This window comes from Orycteropus afer, unplaced genomic scaffold (assembly GCF_000298275.1).
Source record: "Orycteropus afer afer isolate SDZICR_OR568_19922 unplaced genomic scaffold, OryAfe1.0 scaffold00032, whole genome shotgun sequence".
Taxonomy (NCBI): domain Eukaryota; kingdom Metazoa; phylum Chordata; class Mammalia; order Tubulidentata; family Orycteropodidae; genus Orycteropus; species Orycteropus afer.
Window position 1 is genome coordinate 13,285,239 of NW_006921619.1, and position 13,915 is coordinate 13,299,153.

At 37.9% G+C, this 13,915-nt stretch overlaps 1 protein-coding gene across 1 annotated transcript in view; it reads left to right on the forward strand.

Annotated features, from left to right (window-relative positions):
- LOC103192915 (LIM domain containing preferred translocation partner in lipoma) overlaps positions 1–13,915 on the forward strand; it is a 637,368-nt gene that overhangs the window by 145,583 nt on the left and 477,870 nt on the right. Inside the window, exon 3 of the mRNA XM_042780290.1 lies at positions 4,193–4,318. Coding sequence (XP_042636224.1) covers positions 4,193–4,318 — 126 coding nt within the window. The remainder of the gene's footprint in view (positions 1–4,192; positions 4,319–13,915) is intronic.

Sequence of the window (13,915 nt, forward strand, 5' to 3'; positions counted from 1 at the left end):
CTGGTTAGCAGTCAAGTGCCTTAGGCACTATGCTACTAGGGCAAGGATAAGAGTGTTTAAAACCTTATGGGGCAACCCCAAGCCAGTGGAGAAATGGAGCCTCTGCTCTTCCATCTCTCAGATGGGAAAATCTGCGGCACATTTCATAAGACTCCTCCAAGGGCTGCCAGGAGCATGGAGACTAGTTTCCCACTGTGCTGACCAGAGCAATACTTACTTCCCCTTTCATTTGTTTTTTTCTTCCACTCATACATTCTTCCCAGTCTCTTCCTAGTTCCTTGAATGGATTTCTGAAATAAAATACATTCTTCTCTCAGACTTGATTTTTTTTTTTTCCCCCGGCTCAGGCTGAAAAAATGGCATTCCTCCAGTTATGGTTGAGTAGGGTAGGGATTGTTAGTGAATTGCTATCATGAACTATCTAGGAAAGGCATTAGGTCAAGGGTCAAAAGAATTGTCCTTAATGTTATTTATCCTTGGGCAGGTTGTATGACCATCAATGACTTGCAAAGCTACATTGATGGGGAATTAAGGATCAGGCATATTGTTGAATCCTTGGGAATTTGTTAGCTGGTGACAGGACGTCACTTGAGGAGAACTTCTAATATAAGGTGTTAAGAGTAGCAAGATTGTCCCTGAGCCTCAAGGTACTGAGAGAGTAGCTAAAAGTACTATGAGAAGGAATGCCAGTGGGACTTAGGCAGAACTTAAGTTATTGACATTAAATGGAGATGTGAGATAGAGACAGAGCCTATTTTCATCCACAATGACGACTGAAAGGTAGAAGCAAAGCTGTTACCATAGGGTCATTGGGCAGCAAAGGGTCTTGGTGCAGAATCCTACAGCATTAGGCTGGAATTTGTTAAATATGTCACGTAAGATGAGAAAGTTGAAATCGAAAGCAGTCTCAAGACAGAAGGCAGCAAGAATAAGAGGCTAGATACCAAGTGAAGTCTTACATGCATAGGCTGGTTGCACACCATAATTGCCTATTTCATTGTGTAGCTCAAGATAATTCTGTAACTTTGTGTCTTTGTGGTTAGTATTACAGTAATTTAGAGCATGGGTAGTTGATGTGCTTTCTGCTATAGCGCAGTACAGACGTTAAAAACTTGATCAAATCTTGTCTCTTTACTGATGCCCCAAGGGAATACTTAATGAACGATGCCTCTCTTAATAAGAAGAATAATTAGCAATAGCTGTATTATTCATAATAATTTATAGTTACTGGCTGATATAATTAATGCTATTTGTGGAAATCATCATAATTATAGTGTTGTATAGTTTACAAAGCACTTTCTCATCCATTATCTTATCTGCGTCTTGTAACAACCCTCTGGCTTAGGTAGAGTCGGTTGTGTTATCATTTTATAGATGAGGAAACTATGGCCCAGAGAACAATTTAACCAGACTTCCTTTTCCAATTTAGGTCTGCTGCCCTTCCCAGTAAATTGTGATGTCTATGAGTATTTGGAAATACACTTACCAAATCTGAGATTATTATAATATTTTGTGTGTGCATGCAAGAGAATTGAGTGCAGGTGGTTCTCAGTTGCCTTCGTAACAATGACAATCTACCTTTCCTTGTTATTGTACCAGGTGGCCCATCACTCAGAATGCTCACTTGAGTTTTAAATGTTAAGTGGATTTATTTTGCTTGGATATAATACCACAATCGTTCATATTTATTATTGCTCTGCAGGATGAAAATGCGATCACCTCTGATAGAGGGATTACTGTCTTGAAAACATCTGTTCCTAGGGCAAAGACCCATTAGCCTTAGAGGGTTTTGTCAAGCTTGAGATTCAGGCTCTGAGAAATTACACTAGTCATACACTATTTTTACATCTTTTGCTGTGACAAGGGAGCTGGGAACAATCTCCTGTTTTTTGTAAGGTCAAAGTGCAGATCTAGCTTATGTAGCTTGAATGTGCACACATACATCTACATGCACACACTCACACAGATACACACATCAGAGCCTTTTTTGGCTTCCTTTCATGCCATGTATGGAGCATTTGCTGTTGGTTTTGTAGGCCTCTAGCTGTTTTTACCCAAAAGATGTTGATGCAGGAAAGGTCACTGGGCAAAACAGATACAGTGTCATCATTTATTCATTTATTTACTGAAAAATATTTATTGAGCACTTACCTATGGGTCAGGCCCTGAAAGTACTGTGAGGAGCAAATCAGATAATGTTCTTGCTCTCAGGAAGGTTATATTCTCAACTGGGGAGACTGACATAAAGAGACAAACATGTCAGATAATGATACATGGTGATAGCTGGTGCGAGGCGAAAAAGAAAGGAAGAAACAGAGTGAGTGGATAGAGAATGAAATAGAGAAGTCATAAACAATGTCCATAACAAGAAAGTCATGAGACGGCTGCTTGCAATAATCTGATAAAAGTTACTTGTACTTAAAGAGAGATAATCAACAAAGATGCCAACTGCCTACTGGGGCAGGTGGCAGTGATTTTGTTTGTCTCCAAAGGGCTGGGCCACACCTTCATAGACAGTTGATATTATCAGTTGATATTAACTTATGGTGGTTAAATTCACAGAAGACTGACTGATATGCCAGATCTCAGTAGGATATTTATGCAGAGACTTAAATAATTCCCAAGACTTAAGTGGCTTAAGATACTGGGGTGTGTTTGTTTGTGTGGAATATATGTATGTATGTGTGTGTGTGTGTGTGTGTTTTAATTGGCACTGCTATGATGTTATCATTGGAAGAAGATGTACCGTATTCCCTATAAGGATAGATTTACTTAGAGGGCTGTAAGATTTAACTCTCCTCAGTCAGGGTACCTTATGTTTTGTTGTTCATAGAGGTATTTATTCCTATCAGGTATTACTCAAAATATACTTTGGTCTCTTGATGGAGTCTTAAAAGACAACCCTATCCCACTCACATAATAGTTATTGTCATCTTAGGTGATCGTCTAACCTTACCTTCCTTGTCAATCCTAGGATCACCTCATTTTAAATCTCTTTTCATTGATCCCTGGGCAAACTATTGGCTTGCTTGTTTTTCCCAAGCATCTCTACTACTCTTGGGAATGCTCTCTTGGCAGTATCATACCTTTGATTGTCCCCTTATAGATTCAGAGCTCAGGTAGATGCTTGTCCTTTAATAGCACAAGAATTTCTGAAGAAAACCTATTGACTCCCAAGTTCATAATCTGTGATCACTAACAAATGCCCTCTCAGCAGTGCCTAGGCCAGAACCCGGAGCAGTCTTATTCTAGTCCACTTTTCTGGTGGATGGGCTGTGACTTGTTTCCCTGACCCCCACTACACACACACAGGTCTCCCCCCACCACACTATCTTAAAGTAGGATATTCCTGTGAAACCATTCTTAAGCAGAAATGGTGTAAAGTTAAGAAACAATTACCATTCATTTATATGTGAAAAATTTTTTAGCTTTCCCAGACCCCAAAAAATAACCTACAAATCATACCAAATAACACTAAACCCTAAAATAATACTAACATATAGTACAAGTAAGAATGACAAGATAGACAGCCTACATAAACACATAGTGTACTTCTAGGGGAAGGAGTTTGTGACATCACTCTCACTTGGGGTGTGTGCTGCCTCTTCAACAGCTCACTGCAAAAGAAATGCTGAACGTTATTTGCCCTTTTTTTGTGTGTGTGTGAAAGTGAAAATCCTCTTCAGATTACTTTTGGTTACTGAAAACAAGTATTAATGTTGGTCTGTCATGAAAGCAAAGTACATACGTGCCCAATACCCACTGATCATCCAGCTTGCTCATGATCTCATGACTTTAAGCACTGATTCCTCTTCCTCTCCCCCTTCCTGCTCCAGCTAAGATGCTACCATTCTGTGCAATGGCTTCTGACATCAAGGAATTTATAATTCTGCCCGGGTTGGATCTATGCTCAAGTGCAGAGACTGAGACATATATATTCTTTCACTCCTATACTCATCTGAAGAGCCTCTAAATAAGTGTGTAACTATAGGAAAGCCATCCCATATCTACTTCAGTTTTTGTATGTGGTGAAAGGGACAACCCAACTCCACTCTACCTCTCAGAGACTGAAGAGAAGCTAAAGAGATAAAGTGCAGAAAAGTGTAATCAAAGCCCCAGTATAACTTGAGAAATTTGAAATCATAATAGAAATAGAAAATTCTCTTCTTTAAGGTGTATATGTTGTTTCTAGCAGGGAAATCCTGGAGGCAAGACCCTTGAGGAAAGACGCTCCAGCCTGGATGCAGAGATTGACTCTTTGACCAGTATTCTGGCTGATCTGGAGTGCAGCTCTCCCTATAAGCCTCGGCCTCCTCAGGTGAGTGCTTCCCTTTAAGTCTCTCCACATCTCCAGCCACATTCCACTCCCATCTGAAAGAACAGACTTCTTTTTCTACCTCTAATTCTTTCTCTTTCTTCTCTGAGCCAGTGGTCTAAGGTAAGTTTTAATTAATATCAACATGTGTTAGTTAACAGGCAGACACTTCTTAAATTGATTTTGTAGTACTTTTTTAAAAAATAAATCAACATTATACAACAATGTTATGAAAAAGTAAATCTCTTGTTCCATTACCTTACCTTTTTCTAGTTTTGCCTAGAATATATATATATATATATATATATTTTGTTATATGTTATTGTAGTCTTTTAAACTATGATGTAGCGTGCTTAAGTAAGGTTAAAGGTGAGGGGGAGTACTGTAACTTTTGTAAAGAAATTCCTTATTTTGTTAGATATTGAGATTATTTTCAGTTTGTTGTTGTAACAAATGCTGCAAGGAACATGTTCACATATATTTTCTTTAGATTTCGTTCTTTGTCTCAGATTCCTAATATTATTTCTATGTGGAAGAGTATGACCATTTTTATTACTTTACTTTCCGAAAGTTGTAAATAATTTTTACTAGCACCTTCAGACTGAATATATCCGTTTCAGCAGACTTTGGTGATAGCAATTAATCTGTGTTTTGTAAGTGTAAATGATGCCCTGTTAACGGTGTTTCTTTCATTTCTTTGCTTCCTTCAGAGCTTGAGTGTTTTTCTGCTTCTTAGTTTATTATCTGCATTTTGAAAGCTGATCTTCCTTTGCTAGGTAATCATTCCTTGCCTCACTGGGGTCTTGAGAATGTGAACGGCAGATCAGTTTCAGGGCTTCCAAGTTCACAGACGACAGCTAGAAAAACTGTAGATTCAGTCCTTGGGTGAATGCTATTACTGCTGTATTGTTGTTTGACTCTTGTGTGACATTAGCTTGCCTTAAGTGATGGTGAGTATGGCACTCTGAGTCTTGTTCTAGTTCTCAAGAGGCAGCTCCTATATTAACAGTGGTTCCTTTCACAAATTTAAAAAAAAATAGCCCTGTTTCTCTGTTGCCAGTCTGAAATGCCAGTATTTCAACACTTATCTACACATACATCTATGGTGCTTACTTCTTTTATGATGTCCCCGTTACTTTTTCTAGACATGCAGTAAGACTGTCAATTCTATGGTACACAAGACAAAACATCCTAGAGCTCAGCTCTTCCTTAGTTGTCTTTGCTCTTGGGTCCATAAGACCTGTCAGTAGTAGAAATGCATTTAACTGTGTAAATATGTACTGAGCTGCTGGTATATAACAAGCACTGTGGTTCTTAGAGGGAATTGTTACAATAAGAGAAATGGATGGTTGAAAGGGAGAACAATGGGACCCAGTTACCATCTTGCAGGAACCTATAATATTGTAAGGTAAACTATGGCAGATATTGTACAATCCCAGTGAACAGAGGGATGCATTCTTTTGGTGGTGGCAGAATCTGAGAAGGTTTATCAGAAGACTTGCATTTTTAGCTGGGGTGGTTGTTGTTTGTTGCTGTCTAATCACCTGCAATTCATGGCAGTCTTATGGGAAACAGAACAAAGTATTGCCTGATCCTGTGCTATCTTCACAACCATTGGCAAGTTTGAATCAATTGTTATGGCTATATTTCAGTCCATCATTGAGGATTTGCTGTAGTTTTGATGACCTGCTACTTTACCAAACATGATGTCCCTTTCTAACAACTGATCTTGCCTGATAATATGTCAAAAGTAAGTGAACCGAAGTTTTAACATCCTCTCTTCTGAGGACCATTTTGATTGCATTTCTTCTAAGACTCATTTTTTCATTCTTCTTGTACTTCACAATATAGCCAGCATTCTTCACCAATGCCCCAAGTGGAATGAATCTTCTGTCTTTCTTTTCGATTGTACAGCTTTTGTATTCATATGTGGTAATTAATTTAAAAAAAAAAAGACCAAAACATGGCTTGGGCCAGGCATATCTTAGTCATCAGAGTAACGTATTTGCTTTTTAAAACTTAAGAGAGGTTATTTGTAGCAGATTTGTCCAGGGTCATATACCATTTGATTTCTTGACTGTTGCATTCATGAGTGGTATTGTCTTGTTAGAGACTGGAGAGGAGAACAGCCTGATCTGTGGAGCAGGAAGGGCCAGGCTGTGTTCTGAGAACAGTAAGCTGATTGGTGGCTGAAGAGGAGGCCATGAAAGACTGTAGTGAGCTGTAAAAATAAGAAGGTATCCTACTGCTAGCCTCTGGGCAAGTTTGAATGCCAGATCAAGATTTTGATCTATCTTTTGTAGATAATGGAAGGAAAGCTAAAATTCATTTTGAAAAGAGAAATAAACAGGTCCAACTCTAGCATAAGGCAGAGGAGGGTAGACCCAAGCCAGAGAAATAATCCCCCTTAGAATTGCTTACTTTACTTTCTGACTATTGTTTGATGTTAATAAATTTCCATTTCTACCTAACCATGTACCTTACTGTTCAATTTCTCAGGACAGCAAAGCCATTGACTTTGCCATTGGACTCAGCCATCTTATGTCTAAATATTTTTATGTCCTTTTCTTTACAGGCTTTCTGTTTAATCTTGTTTTTTTACTGCATACATTCTTATACCCCAGTATGTACTGAGAAGATTCTACTGTAAGGTTTTGCTTAACATAGACTTCATTATTTTAGGATGTGTCTACACATGCCTCCCATAAACCATGCAATTTTAATGGGTTTATTCAACAGCTGCATTTTTTTGCATGAACAATCTTACTGTTCACACAAACTCATAATCATGAATATTCGGACTGTACGTTATTGGTTGTGAAGCATTTTCACGTATATTCTCACTTATATATCTACACAACTCTAAGATATAAACTATGTGCTTAGTTTATGGATGAAGTAACAAAAACCTTATAGTAAGTGACTTGTCCCTGTTCATATGCCTACCGTGTAAATACAGTTATACCTTGAATTTAGGACTCTGATTTTAAGTTGCAAAATGAGGCTAAGGATGTCAAGGTATTTTATTTGTTTGTTTGCTTCCTTTTTCTTTCTTTCTTTTTTTTAAAAATTAGGATTCAGGTTAAAGTTTACAGAGCAAATTCATTTTCCATGTAACAGTTCATACACATTTTGTTTCATGACATTGATTACAATCTCCATAATATGACAGCTGTCTTCCCATGTCCTCCCTGTGGTTATATTTTCCTTGTATCCTTCTTTCAGGGTTTTTTTGTTTTCATCAATGGCCATACGAGTAATAGTGTCCCTAGAGTATGGCTTGTCCATAAGAAGAAAAGCATTCAGAAGATTAAAAAGTTAATTATAATGACTCTTAAGTAGAGGAATTCCAGAATTATGGTTAAGTCTTCTTTCAGTATGCCTGTCCTATTCAAGAATTAAAGGGTGATACATTCTAACATATTATAATTGTCCTAATTTAGGGAAGCTAGAGTCAATGGAGCACTGGTGGCATAGTGCCTAATGGCATTTGACTGGTAACTCAGGTGGTTGGTTCAAACCCACCAGCCATTCCACGGAAGGAAGATTGAGCAATCTACTTCTGTAGTGATACTACCTTGACCCAAGGAGGGGTCGGTATGGGTCAGATTATACCCATAACTGCAGTGAGTTTGGTTTTTTTTGGTTTGGAGTTAATGGGGAGAACCAGCTCATGGTTTTGAATTATTTTCACTCTACTAGAATGGTATTAGACATGTTAGTATTTATTGGTTAACATAATTATATGCTATGAGAACAATAATCACACACTTAAAATATTAACAAATATTTAAAAATATGTGCTAAGAGAACATGATGCCTGTAGCTGACTGTGTAGGGTTCTGATTAAAAGGTACTTGAAAAGTCCTAGATATGTAGACTGTTAATACACAACTTTGATGTTTCCATGTTTGAGCCAAAGTAAATTTCAAAACTTGTTGAGTCACCTGACTACTTGTAGGCTAGTAGGACTATGATTTCTCATTATTCAGGCATGTGTTGTGTACTTTCCCAAATCCATCTATGAATCACCTTTTTAAGGGTGTTTTGACTTATGGCTTTAGGGTAAAATGACCATATACATCAAGTTTTTGTTCAGTAAGAGGTCAAGAGGAACTCCCTTCATATAACAACTCTGGCAAAGAACAGAGCTCTTGAAAATAGCTTTTACTGACATTTTCCTCTTTTTTCGGAAGGAGCATCTCCCACTCCCAAATTTCCCAATTTTAGTTCTATTCCCTTATTTATATTTTTATTTGGAAAATGTGACTTATTTCTATTCATTCATTTATTCATTCAACTAACTTTGAGATTTTACTATAAAGGTCAGTCCCAGCACCTCCTTCCTCTAGAGAAATTCCCAGTCTTACAGAAGAGACAAGGATATAAACAATTCAAAGGGACACAAAAGAAAGACTCAGTGTGCTACTGTAAGTCAGCATGTGATTGACCAGGTGTTGAAGTTGTTTGGAGATTAAAAAAATAGGAATATCAACATTGTACATTATACTTTTTTAGGGAAGTGGCATGGAGAACTACACAGAGTAGGTAGCATTTGAATTCACTTCAGACCTATACCTTTGCATATATAATGGGGATATCTTCGTTATCTAGTGCTGCTATAACAGAAATACCATAAGTGGATGACTTTAAGAAATCAAATTAATTCTCTCACAATTAAGGAGGCTAGAAATCTAAATTTAGGGTGCAAGCTCTAGAGGAAGACTTTCTGTTGGCTCTTGGGGAAGCTCCTTGTCATCAATCTTTCCCTGTGTCTAGGAGATTCTCAGCACAGGGACCATGTGTCCAAAGGATGTGCTTCACTACTGGCTCTTCTTTTTTGGTGGTAGTAGGTCTCTCTGCCACACACAGTTTGCTGTACTGTGTTGGCTTCATGTTGCTGTGAGGATGGAGGCTATGCCATTTGTATTTCAAATACCAGCTGGATCCATAGTGGACAGATTTCAGTGGAGCTTCCAGACTGAAACAGACAGGGAAGAAGAATCCACTTCTGAAAAACCAGCCACTGAAAATCTTATGACTACCAGTGAAACATTGTCTGATTTAGTGCTGGAAAATGAGCTCCTAAGGTTAGAAATCATGGAAATTATGACTAGGGAAGAGCTGCCTCCTCAAAGTAGATCAACCTTAATGACATGAGTAGAGTAAAACATTCAGGACCTTCATTTGCTGATAGGGCATCACTCACAATGGGAAGAAACTGCTGTAAACATTCATTAATAATCAGAATGTGGAATGTATGAGGTTATTGATCTAGAAAAATTGAAAGTTGTCAAAAATGAAGTGAATGTATAAAGATTGATATCCTAGGTATTAGTGAGCAGAAATGGACTATTTGCCATTTTGGATCAGAAAACCATGTGATCAACTGTGGTGGGAGTGACAAATTGAAGAAGGATAGTATTGCATTCAACATTGAAAAGGACATTTCAAGGTCTATCCTGAAGTGGAGTGCTGTCAGTGATAGGATTAATATCCATATGCTTGCTTATAAGGAAGACCAGTTAATACTACTGGTACTGAAATTAAAGATTTTAACCTATTCTGCAGTCTACAATTGAGCAGATATGCAATTAAGATTTATTGATTACTACTGGTGATTGGAAAGTGAAAGTTGGAAATGAAGAAGCATTATAGATAGTTGCAAAATAGGGCCTTGGTGAGAGAAATGATGCCAGTTGTTGTTAAGTGCCGTCGAGTCATTTCCGACTCATAGTGACCCCATGCACAGCAGAACGAAACACTGCCCGATCCCGCCCCAGCCCCACAATCCCTGCTATACTTGAGCCCATAATGATGCCAGAGATGGTATCATTTGGTAGACTTTTGCAAGACCAATTACTTATTCATTGCAAATGCCCTTTTCACCAACATAAATGGTGGCTATACACGTGCACCTCACCAAATACAATACACAAGAATCAGATTGACTACATCTGTGGAAGGAAGTGGTGAAGAAGTTCAATGTTGTTGTTGTTGTTGTTATGTGCCATCGAGTGGGACCCGACCCATAGCGACCCCTCCTTTGGTTTCTGAGGCAGTATCACTACGGAAGTAGATTGCCCCATCTTCCTTCCGAGGAGTGGCCAGTGGGTTTGAACCATTAGCCTTCTGGTTAGCAGTCAAGTGCCTTAGCCACTATGCTACCAGAGCTCCTGAAGAAGTTCAATATCATCAGTCAAATCAAGGCCAGGAGGGGACTGTGGAAGAGATCACCAATTGCTCATATAAAAGTTCAAGTTGAAACTGAAGAAAATTAAAACAAGTCCATGTGACCCAAAATATGACCTTGATTATATCCTACCTGAATGCCGAGACCATCTGAAGAAATTTGATTCATTGAACCTCAGTAGCCAAAGATTAGATGAGTTGTAGTAAAACATCAAGAACATCATACATAAAGAAAGAAAAAGGTCATTAAAAAGACAATAAAGGAAGGAAAGACCAAAATGGATGTCAGAAGAGACTCTGAAACTTGCTCTTGAACTTAGAATAGCTACAGCTAATGGAAGATAGGATGGAAAAGAAGAGCTGAAGAGAACATATCAAAGGGTGGCTTGAGAAGAGAAAGGAAAATATTATAATGTAATGTGCAAAGGCCTGCATTAGGAAACAAAAAGGGAAAAACATGCCCAGCATTTCTCAAGTTGAAGGAACTTAAGAAAAAATTCAAGCATTGAGTTGTAATACTGATGGATTTTATGGGCAAAATGTTGAATACAGGAAGCATCAAAAGAAGATGGAAGGAATTCAGAGTCACTGAAAGAATTGGTCAACCTTCAACAATTTCAGGAGGTAGCATATCAAGGAGGAAGTCCGAGCTGCACTGAAGGCATTGGGGAAAAACATGGCTCCAGGAATTGACGAATACCCATTGAGATGTTTCAGCAAATGGATGCAGCGCTGGAGGCACTTACTCGTTTATGTCAAGAAATGTGGAAGATAGCTATCTGGCCAACCTACTGAAAGATATTTGTGCCCATTCCAAAGAAAGGTGATCCAACAGCAGAATGTGGAAATTATTGAACAGTAATATATATTGATATCAGTAATATCAATAATATTGATATCAATAATCACATGCAATAAGATTTTGCTGAAGATAATTAATAAATAGTTGCAGTATTCTGACAAGGAATTTCTAGAAATTCAAACTAGATTCAGTAGAGGATGTTGTACAGCAATATCATTGTTAATGAAAAATGGATTTTGATTGAAAGCAAAGAGTACCAGAGAGATGTTTACTTGTGTTTAATTGACTGTGCAGAAGCATTTGACTGTGTGGATCATAGCAAATTGTGGATCACATCACAAAGAATGAGAATTCCAGAACATTTAATTGTACTCATGAGGAACCTATATATAGACCAAGAGGCTGTTGTTTGAAAAGAACAAGGAAGTATTGCATGGTTGAAAATCAGGAAGGGAGTGTGTCAGGGTTGAATCCTTACACCATACTTATTCAATCTGTATGCTGAGCAAATAAACTGAGGAGATAGAATTTATGAAGAACATGGCATCAGGACTGGAGGAAGAATCACTATCAACCTGCAATAGCCAGATGACATAACCTTGCTTGTTGAAAGTGAATATGACTTGAAGCATTTACTGATGAAGATCAAAGACTATAGTCTTCAGTATGGATTATACCTCAACATGAAGAAAATGTAAATTCTCATAAGTAGATCAATAAGTAACATTATGATAAATGGAGAAAAGATTGAAGTTGTCAGGGATTTTATTTTACTTGCATGTACAGTCAACACCCATGGAAGCAGCTGTCAAGAAATCAGACATTGTGTTACATTGGGCACATCTCCTGCCAAAGACCTCTAAAAGTGTTGAGGAGCAAAGATATCACTTTGAAGATTAAGGTGTGCCTAACCTAAGCCGTGGTTTTTTAAGTCACCTTTTGTGCATGTGAAAGTTGAAGAGTGAATAAGGAAGACCCAAGAAGAGTTGATGTCTTTGAAATGTGGTATCAGTGAAGGGTACTGAAAATACAATGGGCTGCCAGAAGAATGAACAAATCTGTCCTGGGAGAAATGCAGCTGGAATGCTCCTTAGAAGCAAGAATGACCAGACTCAGTCTCACTTACTTTGGTCATGTTGTCAGAAGGGGCCAGTCCATGGAGAAGGATATCATGCTTGGCAGAGGGTCAGTAAAAAAGGGAAGAACCTCAACAAGATGTAATGACACAGTGTTTGCAAGGATGGGCTCAAGCATAGCAAGGATTATGAGGGTGGCACAGGACCAAGCAGTGTTTTGTTCTGTTGTGCCTAGGGTCCCTATGAGTTGCAGCCGACTAGTTGGCACCTAACAACAACAGGTCTTTCTGATCTCTGGTAGCTTATTTAATCCCTTTTATAACTCAAAAGAGATTGACTCAAGATATAGCCTAATCCTATAGATTGTATCCTGCCTTATTAAAATAACTGCCTCTAATCCTGCCTCATTAACATCATAGAGATGAGGATTTACAGCATACATGATAATTACATCAGATCACAAAATGGACGTTAATCCTATAATGCTGAGAACCATGGTCCAGCCAAGTTGACACATACTTTTGGGAGACACAGTTGAATCCATAACATGGGAGATCATGGGATTCAGGGTGCATCAATAACAGAAATGAGAAAGTCTAAGAATGTTGAAAGTGAATGCCTTATTTGAATAATAGGTTACTCTTGTTGCAATATAGGTAGAATATGGGGAGTACAAAGGGGAAGGATAGTCACAAAGAAATCAAATGAACTTAGTACCTACGTAGCACTTTGATGCCCAAGATCTTACATAGATAGGGGAAGGAATTTTAGGGGCAGCAATATTTCTGGTGATAGGGGCTTTACAAATTACTTCTTTAGGAAATTTTACATAGGATGCAAAACTATCCAAATATGATACTATGTGGAGTTATGAAATTAAATTACCTTAATGTCTGGAACTAAAATTTCTAATCAATTTTAAATGTGTGTATTGGGAAAAGCTTTAGAAGAAACAGAAGTGATAAGTTGGAAATTGGTCATCATGTGAATTGCAGGCTTAGTATGATTAGAGTATCAGCACCTGAGTGGGCCTTTCAGGTCATGTAGCCTACCTCTTATTCTGTGGAAGGAATTCATGCCCAAAGAGGGAAAGAACATTGCCCAAGGTCACAAGGCTGAATGATTCTTTTTATATCCCTGAAACATTACATAATGATTCCCTAGGGATGTGAACAGCAACCAAAGAACAGTTTCTCTTTAGTGTCTCAAGTAGTTTATATCCTCAATGTCTCTCTTTCATGGTTCTTTAAATATAATACATATTTTGGAAACATTACAAGGATTTGACAAATTGAAAACATACCTCAAAGGTACATAGAAAACATAGGAAAGTTTGGAAGCCTTGAGTTAGTGTACATCTAGACCCCACCCATCAGGCATCATTTGTTAGTGGAAGTGTAGCTTAGACTCTTTGGAAGAGCTACAGAGATAATCAGATTGAAATTCTCTTGACATTTTGGGAAGATATTGAATCAATTATAGACTAATATATTTATATTATATATATATATATATACACACACATATATA